The sequence below is a fragment of the Herpailurus yagouaroundi genome, unplaced genomic scaffold, assembly GCF_014898765.1.
Source record: "Herpailurus yagouaroundi ecotype Mexico unplaced genomic scaffold, PumYag 191, whole genome shotgun sequence".
Lineage (NCBI taxonomy): Eukaryota > Metazoa > Chordata > Mammalia > Carnivora > Felidae > Herpailurus > Herpailurus yagouaroundi.
Genome location: NW_024412422.1, coordinates 13398007 through 13414926, shown reverse-complemented (window position 1 = coordinate 13414926; position 16920 = coordinate 13398007). Strand labels below are relative to the sequence as shown.

Here is a 16920-nt window from a genome sequence, read left to right as displayed (position 1 = left end):
CAGGGTATTGATTATAGATTCTTGTTTTGGTAAGGCAAATATATTCCTTGGTTACCTGAAGTGCTTTGTTTTGATTTTGTTCCACAGGAAGGTTGAGGACCTTCAGTTCCGTGTTGAGGAAGAATCCATCACAAAAGGCGATCTTGAGGTAAAAGCCCTCCAGCTCTCTACAGCTCTTCTGGGTACCAGTATTGACAAGTACGGATGGGATGATCCTGCCAGGACAGGCGGCAGAGGGAAGGGAAGGAGCCCGGGGCTCTGGCCGGCTGGGCTATGGGCCTAGCTTACGGCTCAGGTGCCAGCACCCGTCCTTGTCCTGTGACGGTGCTGTCCCAACTCCAGTGGCCCAGTCAGATTTTTACTACTCTTTCCTCGTGCTTCAAAATCCAAAATCTTGAATTGGAGTTTATCAAGTCATAAATCTGGCAGTGTGTCCAAGTGAGATTCTAGATATTCCTCTCACGGTCAGAAATGGCATTTTAAAAAGCATGTTTAACCTCATCATAATAGAGCAAAACAAAGTTTTTTGCTTTATCTCAGCTTTGCTTTTCAACTGGGCAGAATAAATTTTTCATAACCCTGTAAAAGGAATAAATGCATGTTTTAGTTGTTTTTGTGAAGTAATTACAAGAGGATAAAACAAGATCAAATTGTATTTCAGCCTCTTTGACTTCCATGGCATATTTTAATTCGCAGAGATTTCCTTTAGCATCAAGTTTCTCGTCTTTTAACAATTATTCATATCAGTTTTTTTTAATTAGATGCCAGAACTAAATGATTTTGATGCTCTTTAAAAACCACTGCTAGATATATGACAGATACAAATTATTAAATTGTTCAAATTCTGCAGATTTCTGGTATTGAATTAATATTTTAGTAAAAATTGCACTTGCCTGTGCAGTTCTCAGAATATACATTTTTATTAAGGGTATACATTACATTTTGTTAAGAATATACATTACAAGTTAAGAGTCTGTTGATGGCCACACCATGCTTACGTTTCAGGGGCCCTTCCAAATAGGAACTGATTTCTTTGGCAGTTGTCTTTACAGTTGACAACAGAGAGCAAGGAAAACATTTTCTGAGTTGTAGGCCCAGAATTTAATGGATTATTAATAATTCAATAGTCACCTTCTTTACTCATTTCATATATAGTCACATTCCTTTAGTTGACTTTCATGTTGTTTCCATCCATTTAAAAACACCCCAAAGTCTCATATCATCATCTTATTCATGGGGAACACAGCCCAGGGTTTGTTGGGGAGGTGCAAGTTAAAACCTTTCCATCAGCACTGAGTTAGTATAGTCTGTCTGATAAACTCACTTGAAATTAATCAGAGTTATATTGAAACCCTAACACGTATGGAAACTTCAGTGGAGTCTCTCCTTTTGTTGTTGCTTAATTTTTTTATTTTTTTACTGATAGCAAAAGAGCCAGATTTCTGAAGATCCTGAGAATGTAAGAGGGCACTTAACTGTGTGGAGATTTCCCTTGTTAACACAGATTGATGACAGATTAAAATGCTTATTGATATACTCAAATACTAACTGCGTAATCTGACCTGAAACATTGACCTTAATATTTCTGTGCATGTGGCTTTCACAGCAATTACGTTTGTATCCAGAAGAAATTGTATGTAATGACTAAGCTCTATAAATCTACGTATTTAATGCATAAGCAAGTGTTTGTTGATAAATTTTGCCAAAAAAAAAAGGATTTTATCTGGGTGCTTGGCCTTCTCTTAATTCATAACGTCTTCTAATTTTAATAGAATTATTCCAAAAGATGATAGCTAACAGAAACATAAAACATATTAGCTGGAGGGATTACAGAAATTTCTTCGGAAAGTTTGCCCCAGTGGTCTGATTTTATTCCAATGAGAGCAGAAGGGCATTCTGAGCGCCAGAACGGATTGCCTTTTTGTGAGCTCCCACTGTCGGCCAATGCCTGTCAGTGCAGGTGACAAGAAATTCAAGCGTCTGCTTGTTGCTGCAGTATTTTCCCTAATTGGTGACACTAGAGAGGAGCATTCTTCAGTGAAGATGCTATGTGCTTTAAATTTATTATTATTGAAATGAGATTTTTCTAGTAGCTGTGCTACCGGGCTTGAAGGTGTTTTTTTCTTCCTCCCTCTGATTAAAATCAAACACCCAACACAGATCTCACCTAAATGGCCTCGAAAGCACCCTGTGAGCTGTGCATCTGCCAGCTGGGAGGCCAGTTGAAAGAACCTAAACGCTTTTGGCTTTGTTTTACCACCATAAGGGAATAAAATCAAACCGAAGCTTTTTCTTCCTACCACCACCTGGCAGCTGAAATAGACAATTCAAGACCGAGCTTGTAAAAAAGCCTGCGTTCTGAAGGTTTCCTTTTTGTGAAGCTACTTCAGTGATCTGGGTCTCTTCTGTCCTCCCAAAACAGGCTCCCGCTGCATCCGGTGTCAGTCTGCATGGGACCTCCCTCCTGCCTTTCTTGTGTGCTTCTCGCAGAGCCTTTGCTTTCCCTCTCAGTCCCCGTCCCAGGACTTTCCTCTTGGGATGCTCTGTCTTCCTGGGAGAAAGGAATACTTTTAAAAGGAGGGCTGTCCTGTCCAGTGTAACGTTTTTACCGCACACCGTGGCACGGACGTGGATCTCTCGTTCCCCTGCTGCTGATTGCTCACACACAGCTGTAGAGAGCCCAGCTGGTTTGTGTGCATACTGGCCAGCAAGGAGGTACAGCAGTCATCTCTGGAAGATCTCAGAGTGGGAAGGAGGTCACGCTGCAGTAGATGCTTGCTTTTTTATCTGGAAGTAGTGACCTTTCACCCAGAGGACACTGAACTTGGAGTCAAGAGGTGAAGAAAGGTTCTGTTGCCTTTTGCTTTTTACTGTTAGTTTTACTGTTCGGTTCTTGAGGCTGTGACCCCAATTACATAGATCTGGATTAGATTTGTTTTTTCTTGTAAAAGCAGGTAAATTGAACAACTTCTGTCTGAGGCACATGTGGACCAAGGGGACTATCCAGACAGTTAGGTTTTGAATTTTTTTTTCCATTATTTTTGTTGAGTGTAAAGAGCTGAAGCAGATGGAGAAATTAAAAAAGGTTTTTTTTGTTCACCTTTTGAATAGTCCATGATGGTTTATACATGGTTCACAAGCAACGTGACCTTTGGAATGTGTTGAAATCCCTAGAGAACCATTGGAGTTAGTAAGGATGTTTTCAACATAAAACATCCTACCTTCTACTTAAGCTCTGTGTTACTTTCTGTTACTTTATTTAGAGTGTGTTGTCATTTTCTCATTGCCTGTAATTGTCCAGACATAGATCTGACCAGTTAGAACCACAAAAATACTACAATTGATATAAGTAGTTAGAAGCTGCTGGGAGCAGCTCTATCAGTAGGTTTTATCAATCAGTTGACTATGCTGGTAACCTCTTGAGTGGACAGGTGAGTGGGGAAAGAGGTACATTCAGACTGATACCTAGATTATTTCAAATTGATGAAGTCTCTGTCTGCTGTTAGAAAGAGATTGCTTTCTGGGTTCTCCATCAGGTAATGTCTAAGTAAGTGATGATGGGGAGTCTCTGGAGTTTCGAAACACATTAGGATCTGACTAGCTCCTTTTGCATGGAGCTCAAATGAATACCTTTGTGCTGAACCACCGTTTCTCACTTCTGAGCTGGTAACTACTTCATCCTAGGATCAAGAAAATGAGCCCTTTATCAGCTCTAAACTTCTCTCCTGATCTGAGTCTCAGGGATGTAGCATAATTATTACTGAACTTTACCCTCGTAAATATGATCTCCTCGTTTTTTCCCTGGTGACAAAATAGTTTTTCTTTTTTTTTTTTTTTAACGTTTATTCATTTTTGAGACAGAGACAGAGCATGAACGGGGGAGGGGCAGAGAGAGAGGGAGACACAGAATCGGAAGCAGGCTCCAGGCTCCGAGCCATCAGCCCAGAGCCTGACGCGGGGCTCGAACTCACGGACCGTGAGATCGTGACCTGAGCTGAAGTCGGATGCGCAACCTACTGAGCCACCCAGGCGCCCCAGTTTTTGGAAAACCCACTGTTGGAAGGAAACTAGGGAATTAGGAAATGTTGCTAAAAACGTCAGCCCCGTTTCGCTCATCTCCACAAAGGCCACCGGTGTGATTTTTCTCAGCTCTGGTTTCTAGATTCCCTTCATTAGGTTTAACTCTCCACACTTGTTCACATCAAATTCCATGCCAGAGTGCTAGGATCTGCTCTAGGGACTTACTGAACTCTTATAAGATTTATGACATGTTTTGCATATTTAGGGGATTAACAAGTGATCATTTTGAGGATCAGTTCACTTTTCAAAGTCACCGAGTCAGTTACATACACATTGATGTCAAATAGCTGTTGTGGGGAGGAGGGAAAACAATAGTTTAGAGGAATATTAACTATTCTAATTTGTGCTGATAAACTTCACTTATCAATATAACTTATATTTGGCTGCATGCATCTGACACTTTTCATCTTGCCTCATGTTTTCATTTGTTTTCTTTCTCAGTAGACTAGCTTGTGTCCCCTGCCCACCTCATCCTTTTGTCCGTAGCGTTCATCCTCACCCCCAGCCTCCCCATCTCAGTCCATCCTCTGCCCTTCTCCATTCCCCTTTTTGTTCATCCTTCGGCGGAAGGTACTGGTGGCTCAGCCTGCATGCCGCTGTCTCTCCTCTTGTGCTGGCATGTCATGGTGGCACTGTTGTGTTCTCTTCCTCTTCCTTTTTACTAACAGACGCAGACCAAACTGGAGCATGCCCGCATTAAGGAGCTTGAACAGAGCCTGCTCTTTGAAAAGACCAAAGCTGACAAACTGCAGAGGGAGTTAGAAGACACTAGGGTAATGGTTTTCACTGTTTAATGAAGCAGATCCATATATGTGAATGGTGATGCCTCGGGGGACGTGCCTTGCAGTTGGCCTAAGCCTTGACCCAGTGGTTCCACCTGAGTTTGGTCTTGGTGCCGTTCAGGTGTTTGTGAGCTTAGGCTGATGGTTAGACACAGGTGTTTCATGTCGAATCCTACGTCAAAGGTAAAGACTCATACCTTTGGTTAACTCAGCCAAAATCAAGATCAGAAACAATACAACTGTATAGACTGCATGGACGTCCACAACCACATTTGAGGCTTTTTGTATTACTACCTTGAAATACGTTTCTCCAGTTTGCCACGAGCAGTCAATTGTCCTCTTGTTCTCATATTCCCAGTGACAGGGTTTTCTGAATAATTTTTTGCTATTGTTGTTTTACTTTCCCTCTCTTTTTTCCTGCCTTCTTCCCTGGCCTTTTGGGGGAATTGAAACGCTGGCTCTTTTGAATGAGAGTTAAGGACTTTGATCCCATTGGCCTTTTTTTCTTGATAGCTGGTGTGTCTTGTATTTCCCTCCTTTCTGTCACCAGTAGGTGAAAATCTCAGCAAGCAGGAGGGAAAAGTGTGCTGGGACCAGCATGGCTTCCTACAACCCCAGCTCACTGTCTTTGGCCCTCCGAGCCAATGCGTTAGTCATGTTTTCATTTATTTACGTATTAAAGCACTTATATAGTGCTTACTCGGGGCTGGGCACTATTCTGAACACTGCACCAGTATTCACTTACTTGGTCTCACCTCAATCCCAGGGGAAGTGGTAGTATTGTCACCATTTTACAGATGAGGATACCGAGAGATGGAGAGATTAAATAATTTGCCCAAGGTTACACAGCTAACAGTAATAGTGGAGCCAGGATTTGTATCTAGAGCAATGGTCCCCAAAGTCTGTGCTCTTGACCACCATAGGATGGAGGCAGTTTTGTGCTGAAATATTTAAGAAATAATCCAATACCTTTACATATAAGAGGACATGTGTACACACACACACACACACACCCCTTTTAAATCACGAATTTGACTGTCAATGGCTAAATTGTCCAGATTGTTAACTTTAAAATTTCAAAAATCACTGTCTCTGATCAAATTTGGCATGATTTTTTCTTTTGAATTATTAGCACTTGAGGAAATTTCCTTTGCTGAGAAATCATTGATCTGAAAATCTAGATAATTGAATGGTTTTTCTTCTCTAAATCATAAGTTTTTGTTTCTTAAGAAGAAAGAAAATGTTCTCAGTTGGCCTCAAGAGTAAAGGTACTGCCTGTGTATTTGGTAAGAAAAAAGTCCTGGTAGTTTGGTGCTGTTTCTTTGTTACCTGAGAGCCAAAGATTTGATCTGGGAAATACAAGGGACTGATGATAACATTGGGCTCCTTTAGTGAGAATGGCTGTTGAAGGAAGGATATATATGTATATGCACATGTATATACATATGTATGTATGTGTATGTATGTATGTGTGTGTGTGTATATATATATATCATATATATATATATATATGTATGATATATATATATATTTTTTTTTTAGCCCATGAATTCTTCCCATGTAGATAAGTTAGTAAACAACTTGGGTGGATTTTTGTTTTGTTTTTGTTTTTGCTGTCGATAAGAAGGTATCCATTACAGCATGGTTTATCCAATTATCTCAGGTTTAACCTATTTTCTTTCTGTAACAAGTCATGTCTTCTATTGATCCTCACTCTTGCTTGGCCAAGTGTGAAGCCAACCAGTGAGCCTCTTGAATTTCTTATCACCTACCTTCTTTTTAGGAAGTGCTTTAGAATTCCTAAAAGCCAGTAAGGCCAGTTTATAAGCAAGCTTCTGGAGACAGAAGCAAGACTCGGAAACGATACCTGACTTTATGGCCTGACCCTGGTGGAAGAGGCAGACACGTGGTTTCGCCCGAGGGCAGACTTGGGGAAATAAAATGAAAAACAGAAGTGCTGTGAAAATGCTACAAGATAATCACACTATTATTTTGACTTATTTTTTTACTTGATATTTCCTCAGTTTGCTTTATAGTGACTAATTACAGATTCTTATCCTATTGGATTTAATTTATGTTCCTGACCTTGAAGCACTGGGGTTTATCAATGTTTTGTACCTTATTTTGTGGCAACAAACTCTCGGGCACCCTGCCCCAGAAAAAAGTATATAAATAAATTAACCTCTTGAAGCTGGAGCATCTATAACCCTGAAGCATAACACTTACAATCAGCTTTGGAATAGTTACGGACTTCCTTATGCAGTTTTTTTGGAGACCCGGTTGTCTTCTTTTCCTAGTCTTGGTGGACATCTTAGTGTCTCTCCATATCACAGCCTGTAGGTGTGCAGAGAAAGTGAAGGAAACAACGGTGACTTTCTGTCCCACTAGAAGGCAGTGAGGGAGAAGAACCTTCAACCTGGAGGAGTTTTAATCCTTAAAATTGGTTTTTAAATCATTCATGTTCCCTTCTTTTTCCCAGGTTAGTCCAATAATTCATTTTTCTGCCCAAAGGTATCATCTCCCACATATTTTGTGTGTTACTCTGACTGGCTAACAGGTATCAGAATTAATTTCCTAAGAGTAAAAGGACACAGTTTAAGAAAGTGTTTTTCATAGTCCTGGGGAGTTTGTTTAAAAACAGATTCTTGGGTGCTATCCCAGAGCTAAATAGAATCAAAACATGGGAAAGTACTGGGACATACATATATATGCCTTTTAGACATATATCCCAGGAGATTGATTTGCATACTAAAATCTAAGAACCACTGGGTTAGGGGAACAAGATATGTACATTAAAATGCCAATAGAATTCTAAAATCTAAAAAGTGTAATCTCTAAAGATTCTTGTGTATAATTGCAGGTAAGTAGTAGTTCTCATTTTGTCTTCCTAAAAAAACAGGTTAATGAATTATTTCTTCATTATCCAGGTGAAGCTTTTATTCTAAAGTTGATGTGGTATTAATTGAAACATTTGATAGGTAATTTCACACATTTTTATACCAATCATAGCCGACAGAAGTATAATACTAACCATATATATGTAATTGAAAATTCTGTGCTTCCCACACGAACATACTTTTTTAGTAGATAAAAAGAAAAAGAAAATGAGTAATATATTTTATTTAAACTGGTATATCCAAAGTAATATCATCTCATTATGTAATCAGTCTAAAAATTATTAACAAGGTGTTTTCTGTTCTTTTTTTTCCCCTGAGTCTTCAAAATCTGTGTATTTCACACAGCCAGCACCTGTCACATTTCAAGTGCTCAGTAGCCCCGTGTGCTACTATACCGGACAGCACAGAGCTTTAAAATCAGCTGCATCAGGTAGATGAGCATTTACACATCCTGGGTGAAGCAGAGTAGGGAAAAAACAGGTAAAATGAGGAGGATTCTTTCTTCCAGCAGGCAGATAAAACAAGAAATTGGAAAGCTACTGTTTCCCTCAACTTACCTGTCAGATGATGGGCACTTCTCTAAAGTTTCTTTAGAGGAAAAAGAAATCGCTTGGAGCAAGTTAAATTCCATATCAGTTTTCAGTTGCTTGAGCATCTCAAGATGGTGGAAGTTTGCCCAAGATGATGACTTACTTTGGAGCTCTCAGAACTGGGCTTCCTCTGTGATGGCAGCTAGAGGTGGGTGAGCACGAGGGCTCGCTGTAGCTCACCGCTGCCTGAGGTGGGGAGTTATTAAAGATCTTCAAGGTTAAAGGAAATTACCAGTGATGGGTTATTGACATGCTTTGTTTCTCTTTGGGCTGCGGTTACTAGGTGGCTACAGTGTCAGAAAAGTCCCGTATAATGGAGCTAGAAAAAGAGCTAGCACTGAAAGTGCAGGAGGTGGCTGAGCTGCGGAGGAGACTGGAGTCCCAGAAGCCCACTGGGGATGTTGACATGTCGCTCTCCCTTTTGCAAGAGATAAGCTCTTTGCAAGAAAAATCAGAAGCTGCCCATGCTGACCACCAGAGAGAAATCACTTCCCTGAAGGAGCATTTTGGAGCCCGTGAAGAGACACATCAGAAGGAGATGAAGGCTCTTCAGGCTGCCACAGAGAAGCTTTCCAAGGAGAACGAGTCCCTGAAAAGTAAGCTCGATCATGCCAACAAGGAGAATTCCGACGTGATAGTCCTGTGGAAGTCCAAGCTGGAGACGGCCATCGCGTCGCACCAGCAGGCGATGGAGGAGCTAAAGGTGTCCTTCAGCAAAGGGGTCGGAACGGAGACAGCAGAGTTTGCGGAGTTAAAAACACAGGTGGAGAAGATGCGACTAGATTACCAGCACGAAATAGAAAATCTGCAGAATAAACAAGACTCTGAAAGGTCTGCTCACGCCAAAGAGATAGAAGCCCTAAGGGCTAAGCTGATGGCGGTCATTAAAGAGAAGGAGAGCAGCCTAGAAGCCATCAAGGCGAAGCTGGATGAAGCAGAAGATCAGCATCTAGTAGAAATGGAGGACACCTTCAACAAATTGCAGGAAGCTGAAATAAAGGTAAAGGAGCTAGAGGTCCTACAAGCCAAATGCAGTGAACAAACCAAGGTTATTGATAATTTTACATCACAGCTCAAGGCTGCCGAAGAAAAGCTCTCGGATCTTGATGCGCTTCGGAAAGCCAGTTCCGAAGGTAAATCGGAAATCGAGAAACTTAGACAGCAGCTTGAGGCAGCTGAGAAACAGATTACAAATTTAGAGATTGAAAAGAATACTGAAAGTGGCAAGGTTCGTATTGGCGTCCTCCATCCTTTAAGTTTCCATCTGTCCGTCCCGCTTTGCATTGTGTGTTACTTTTGAGTGGAGCTCGTTCACCTTCCAAATTCCCGATTCTATTATATAGCACATTGCTTTGTGCCGGCAAATTTCCCAGCTGCGTGTAGCATCCTCTGAGTATCTTGAGTGTGGTTTCTTCCGAGGAGATTAGAGAAAACACTGGCTCAACTATGTGAGTTTATTTTGGTTTCCTGTTATCTGGAAACTTTAGACTTTGTCTCTGGGCCAGGCTGTACGCTTTCCTGTTGAAGCTTGGTTCTGGTCTGTCATCTTTTTAAAACAGAGAATTCCCTAAGGTGATGGTGTTAAGATAAATAAATGGAGAGGAAAGAAATTTAAAAGATTACCTCCTCCCTTGCCATTTACGTAATTGTCTTGTCCATAAGGTAATATATAAAAACAGACTGTGAACCTTCAGGCTTGAGTTTGACTAATGGAAATTAACACTCTATGATAAGTAATACTCACAGCAAAATAAGGTTAAGAGCCTGGAGCCCTGGGCATCGCTACTTCTTTCTCCTTGGAGCTTTTCCTATACCACAGTGAGATCATGTTCTATTCCCCACCTTTTTTTTTTTTTTTTAATTTTTAGAAGTTTATTTATTTTGAGAGGGAGACAGAATGAGTGGGGGAGGGGCAGAGAGAGGAGACAGAAAATTCCAAGTAGGCTCCCACTGTCAGTGCAAAGCCCGATGTGGGGTTCAAACCTACGAACCATGAGACCATGACCTGAGCCGCCGAAACCAATAGTTGCAGGCCTAACCGAGCCGCCCAGGTGCCCCTGTTCCCTACCGTTTTGAGGAAAGATCTGACAAGTATGCTTTTGGTCAAGGTGCAGGAAATTATATGGAACGTTTGTCAGCTACATTCCTTTCTAATTAGCCTTTTCAAATATTCCCTTCATTTTTAAGAACCGTTTGAGGGATGGATGCTTTCGCAGCCCTCTTGCCACTAGCGGGAGTACTAGTACTGATGAGGAATGTTAAGAGCTTTTTGCAGGAGAAACTGCTTTGTTAGCAAAGGGTTGTAAAGTTAAACGGGGAGATGTGAAGACAGAAGGAAAAGTCACTAAGTAACTAACGTTAGTTGAAGATAACAAGCTAATTACAGGAAGTTTTTCTCAAATCTCCTCACTTGGATCCAAAATACCAATCAAAACACAGAAATCAATTAGTAGAGCAATATGAAGCTAACTAAGGGTTGGTCAACTTTTTTTACATCCAAATTTAATGAAAACCAATTTCTGATGACTGTTGTCCAGTGGATTTTAAAATTCTTTATTTTTTTAAGTGTTGAAATACTTTAAGCATATACAAAGATAGAAAATAACATAGGTCACATGTATCCGTTATTCCTACTTTATGGATTTTAAAGTCCAGAAAATGAAATTGCTTAACTTACCCACTTAGAAAGTAAGTGTCTGCGCTTTCTGCTTTAGATCATGCTGATACTCCAAATTTTGGTATAGAAAAATACTTTGTTTTGACTGTTTTAAATAGCCATTAGATTGTGCTACCTAGAAACGGATTGTGTGAAAAGTCATTGGCTTCTTAGAGTTAACAACCACAAAAAAAGAAAAGCAGTAATTTTTTTACCCATGCCTTTATTCCTTTCGGTTTTGTTTGGTTGTATTTGTTTCTTGTATGTTTTTTAGGTTTCTTTTATTTTTTCTTTCTCATTCATTCTTTTTTGTTTCCTTCTGTTCGTTTACTCCTGTGCCACGTCACTGTGTACGGTAGGCTAGTAACATTTCCAGGGAGCTTCAGGGGAAAGAGCTAACACTAAATAACCTTCAGAAAAACTTGAGTGAAGTCAGTCAAGTGAAAGAGGCTTTGGAGAAAGAACTTCAGATTTTGGTAAGTACCTGTTGGGAATCTGACTCTCAGGGTTTCTGGCCATTTGAATGGTTCCTGTTTTAAAAACAAAAATCTCTGTAAGGAAGTATTGTACCTGTTTCCTTCCTCTTTCAAAGTATTGATTGAAATTGAGTGTATTAGTCATTGGCTGATGACCTTGAAGGGAATGGGATCAAATCGACAACTCGCAATAAAGGTAGGCATTACTTTTTCCTTTTTAAAATCTAGCCTTTGCTTCTGATAAATGGGTCGCTTTGGCATATTATTGACTGCTTAGTTTTGCTAAACACAGGGACCTTCCAAGTTACACACCCAACACGTTAACTTTCATTTATAATGAGGTCTTGACTGCTTTCTCGTACTTTGCAGAGAGCTGTCCCGGACCATTGGCATCCTCTGTTAGCAAGGCAGGGTGCTGTCTAAGTCTACGAATTCAAAGAATCATCTCTTACAACTCTGTTCATTCCACCCCAGGAAATTACATTTCTTTTCACATATATCCTCTTGCCTTAATCCCAAGTTGTGAGACATTTTTTTTCTTAACTTTTTCTTACCTTTTCTCAACTGTTCTCCTTACTTCCTGCATTAGAAACTGAACTTACAAGGCACCTGGGTGGCTCAGTTGCTTGGGCGTCAGACTTTTGATTTTGGCTCGGGTCATGATCTTGCAGTTCGTGATTTCGGGCCTTGCAACGGGCCCTGCACTGACAGTGTGGATTCTGCTTGGATTCTCTGTCTCCCTCTCTCTTTGTCCCTCCCCTGCTCTCACTCTGTCTCTCTCTCTCTCTAAATAAATAAATAAACAAACATAAAAAAAACCCAACAACCCTGAATTTAGTCAGGGCCAGCGACCATAAGCACACATCATGGAGAGTTGAAGATTATGGAGAAACTGGGTAAGAGACACATGAGTCAGGAGGGGACAGTTGTCTTAGATCCTCCATATACCATCCTCTTCCCCACTTCCTACACTTCTTTGCTAATTCCAGGGGTGAATGAGTATTTGCTTTTTTTTTTTTTTAATGCCAATATTACAAACTACTTCTTCAAATGTTAAATATATAGCTGCACTGTTCATTTTGGTAGCTACTGTTCACATACGGCTATTTAAATGAATTAAAATTAAGTTCTTCGCTTGTACCAGCCACATAGGAAGTGCTTAATACCCACATGTGGCTAGTGGCTACCATATTGAACAGTGCAGTATAGAATATTTCCATCATGGAGGATAATTCTGTTGGACAGTTTTGATGTACAGTATTTTAGCTACCTTTTCGAGAATAAGTTGGCCTGGGAATGACAATTTTCTAATATGATATCCTTTAAGAAAATGTGTTTTGAGTTTCATACCATTTCTCTGCCCTCTTCCCCAAGCTTTACTTTTTTTTGTAAGTTAGCATATCCCTCTAGGTACCCTGTAGAGAAAACTTGCCATCTAAATCTGGCTTTGGGAATAACACAGGTGGACAATGTGTGGGCTTTTGGTGGACTTGTGTGGTTCATGTACCCGTTTTTAAAATAATTCTAAATAGTTAGAAACACTCATTTAGAAATGTTGTTGGTGTATCTAGCTCAAAACTCATCTCAGGGAAACCAGGAGAGTGTTTTTATCTACTGTCATGTTTAGAAAAGAGTGGGTGAGCAATGGCCCTTTTTGGTTTTAGAAAGTTTTTTTTTTTAAGTACATTTTATTTTGTTAAAAAATGTTGTTTAATGTTTTATTTATTTTTGAGACAGAGAGAGAGGCTGATCGTAAGTAGGGGAGAGGCAGAGAGAGAGGGAGACAGAACCCAAAGCAGGCTCCAGGTTCTGAGCTGTCAGCACAGAGCCCGACGCGGGGCTCAAACTCACGAACTGCAAGATTTGACCAGAGCTGAAGTCAGATGCTTAACCGACTGAGCCACCCAGGTGCCCCCAGAATTAGTTGATATGGTTTCAAGATGTTAGGTTCTCATTACTCTCAGATATAAAACATTTCAGAATTTTGATCACTGTCTTAGCCAGATATCTGAAGAGAAGTTCTGCTAATTGAGGATGGCAACATGAAAAAAGCATTCACATGTACCACATGTACTTACGTGTGCACATTCACACATCTGTACAGATGTATGTGCACACCTAGGTATGCACACACATAGAAACCTCATTCACTTGTGTATGTACATGCACAGTATACATATGGTAGCACTTGGTGTCTACGTTTTGAGTGTAAGCTCGTTTTGATGAAACAAAATCAGTCACAAAAAGTAGATAGTGTTGTAGTTATCACTGACTGAAGCTTTCTATTTCTATAATTTGAAATCTTTCTCATCTGAATATCCAATTCTTTTTTTTTTAGAAAGAAAAGTTTGCTGATGCTTCAGAGGAGGCGGTCTCTGTTCAGAGAAGCATGCAAGGTATGTCTTATTAAAGTATGAGCAGATGGCTTTAGAGAATGTCACATTCTCACCCTGAAGATGGCGTCTGGAATACACAGAATAGATGCTCCTGTAGTCTGATGTCCCTCTTCTGGAAGCTCCTGCAGCCGGATTGCATTAGCTTCCTGAAGCCTCAAACTCCCATTAATTCTTTCTTCTTTTGACTTGAAGCTTATTGTATATTAAAATTAAACATACTTGGGAAAAGTATTATCTTAATCTTCAGGCATTGATAACTATTGAGTTTTAGCTGGAAGTAGGAAAGAGAAGCCTAGAAAGGGATGCGTGGTGTCTGCTTTTTTTTTTAATTTATTTTTTAATTTTTTTATTTTTTGAGAGAGCACGAGTTGGGTAGGGACAGAGAGGGAGACACAGAATCCGAAGCAGGCTCCAGGCTCTGAGCTGTCAGCACAGAGCCAGACACGGGGCTTGAACTCATGAACCACGAGATCATGACCTGAGCTGAAGTCAGACACTTAACCGACTGAGCCACCCAGGTGCCCTGCCTGGTGTCTGTTTAATCCACGGATGTGGGGAGGCAGAAAGAGACGCGTGCTTACTCCTGTAGGTCCATTATGCAGCGGTTTGATGTGTGGTGGGACTTTCTAGCATTTCTGTCCTCTCAAATCCCAAGCATATTATTTGATTTGGTTTAAGACAGCCAGCCTCTAGATGGCTTCTTAAGTATGAAATATATTAAACTTTCAACTTTATCCTCCATAGAAACAGTAAATCAGTTACGTCAAAAAGAGGAACAGTTTAACGCGCTGTCTACCGAATTGGAGAAGTTGAGAGAAAATTTAACAGGTAAGATTGCTCTGGTTACTAAGCATTGGATATAGTAGGTTTCCTAGGATTTGTGGTAACCATAGTACATTACAATAACATTTACTCAGGGGTAACTTCTTCACTCAATAGTGTGATATAATGAGATCAAATACTTGAATACTTGTTTGAGGTCTATAAATTCCGCACATGCTCTCTGCCCTGTTTTCAAATAAGTCAGAATCCACCACGTGTCACCGTTCCTACCGCTGTCCTTGACTCAAGCCACCCATCATTTTTCACTTTAGCTGCTCTAACAGCTCACTGCCTGCTCAGCCTGCTTCTGCCCTGCCCATTTTGGTCCATTTGTAGCACCCCAACCAGAGCGGTCCTTCCACCATCAAGTCAGGTCGTGTCACTTTTCTGCTTGAGATCACTCGGTAGCTCCCCTCACATGCAGGGTAAAAACTGCAGTCCTTACCAATGCCAGGCCCTGTTACCTCTCTGATTATATCCCGTAATCTGTAGTCTCTCCGATTACATCAAAAGGCCCGTAGTACCCTTCCCCTTGTTGATTCTACTTCAGCCATATTGTCCTCTGCATGGCAAGCATTTTTGTGCCTCAGGGCCTTTGCACTTGGTGTCCCTCAGCTCCTTCAGGTCTTTACTTAAATGTTACCATTCAGAGAGGCCCTGCCTGAGATTTTAACCTTCCCGACTCCTTCGTGGTTCCTTTCTCTACTTACATTTTTTTCCCTCTTGGCAATTAACCCTATTTTTATACTATTTATTTTCTTTCTTGATCTTGTTTATTGTCCGTTTTCTTGGCTAGAATATAATTTTCATGAGGGCAGGGATTGCTGTATGCAAATATTCTCAGAACAAGCCTCGGAATACAGGATGTAGTCAATAAATTTTTGTTGCCTGTAACGCTGTGGTGCAATTTGTTTTTCCTATGTATATTCAGATATGGAGACAAAATTCAGAGAGAGAGATGACAGAGAAGAGCAGTTGATAAAGGCAAAGGAAAAGTTGGAAAACGACATTGCAGAAATTATGAAAATGTCTGGAGATAATTCTTCTCAGCTGACAAAAATGAACGATGAGCTACGTCTGAAAGAAAGGTATGTACGAATGGTTATAGGGGCGCCCAATTTAGGTTGGCCTCTGAAGTAAGGTCTCGGAGGGAGCGGAGCCAGAATTCAGGGTGGTTCTGTTTTAAAGTTTCTTGTCTCTCTTCCTTCCTGTCATTACCCCGGTGTACCCTTCAGTCAACTACTGGACCTTCTAAGGAATACAGTATTGTGGACTTTTTAATGACTTGCAAAGAATTTTACCAAGGGCAGTGACATCTTTTACAGGCGCTTAACAATTTTTTAACCTGTTTCAGTGTCACGAAGGGTAGCCCTTATTACAGGCTTAGTAGGTATGTGCCCTGCACTGTGCTGGGTGTATTTTCTAATTCTTGTAACAATCCTGTGAGGTGAGTGTCTTACTCCCATTTTGAAGAGAAAGGAATTGAGGCTCAAGAAGGTGAAGTCACTCGCTTGTGTTCTGGCCCCAGAGAGCTCGCGGCTCTCGTCGCTGCGCTGTTTGTCCTCAGCGCTAGCTTCTTTTATCTTCACCTCTGCTGTTGTCTTTATTCTGAGGTTCTTGTTGCTTTGATTTTTCTTTCTTTTAATAGCTTCCATACAGAAAGCAAATGTCTTATAAGGCAGAAAGCCTTCAGAGGACATTTTAGGGCCAAGGAGTCTGAAAGCGTGACTAGTTGGCAGTTAGGTTTGCATCCACGGGCCGGCGTGGGGTGGCGGGGCAGGTGGCGACTGGGCCTTGGTTGGCCGCCTCGGGTCAGACCCGCTGTGAGGTGGGTGCAGTTGCACAGGCGGTTGTGGCACGGTGCCCTCGAGGAGCTCCATCTCTGCAGGTGTCGGACAGGTGTAAAACCCAGAGGGACCGCCCGAGTTTCCCTCCTCCGTTCTCGGAGTCGTCTGATAGCCTGTTCTCCAGGTTTGTGTCTCACGTCTTTGTGTACATCTTTGTTGGACCACATTAGGATCTCGAAGCTAGTTCTTCAAGTTCTGAAGTGTCATTTTGTATCTTCTGTACTCAAGCGGCACTAGAATGAGTTTTTGATAATCTAGTCTGCTAAAATTTTGAAACTTAACTAAAATAACTCATTTCCTCATATATGTGTACTTTTCACTCATTTTTCCTTACTGATCTATTGACATAAAATGATAAACCTTCACAATTACAG

General features: G+C 40.9%; 1 protein-coding gene across 16 annotated transcripts in view; it reads left to right on the top strand.

The window, feature by feature from the left end:
- CLIP1 (CAP-Gly domain containing linker protein 1) overlaps nucleotides 1-16920 on the top strand; it is a 126498-nt gene that overhangs the window by 68216 nt on the left and 41362 nt on the right. For 8 of the 16 annotated variants that reach the window (XM_040443944.1, XM_040443952.1, XM_040443946.1 and 5 more), the window contains 8 exons: nucleotides 88-148; nucleotides 1427-1459; nucleotides 4749-4853; nucleotides 8633-9577; nucleotides 11365-11481; nucleotides 13820-13877; nucleotides 14622-14705; nucleotides 15631-15787. In XM_040443944.1, the coding sequence (XP_040299878.1) occupies nucleotides 88-148; nucleotides 1427-1459; nucleotides 4749-4853; nucleotides 8633-9577; nucleotides 11365-11481; nucleotides 13820-13877; nucleotides 14622-14705; nucleotides 15631-15787 (1560 nt within the window). The remainder of the gene's footprint in view (nucleotides 1-87; nucleotides 149-1426; nucleotides 1460-4748; nucleotides 4854-8632; nucleotides 9578-11364; nucleotides 11482-13819; nucleotides 13878-14621; nucleotides 14706-15630; nucleotides 15788-16920) is intronic. The other 8 variants (XM_040443950.1, XM_040443949.1, XM_040443958.1 and 5 more) reach the window with 5 other exon arrangements.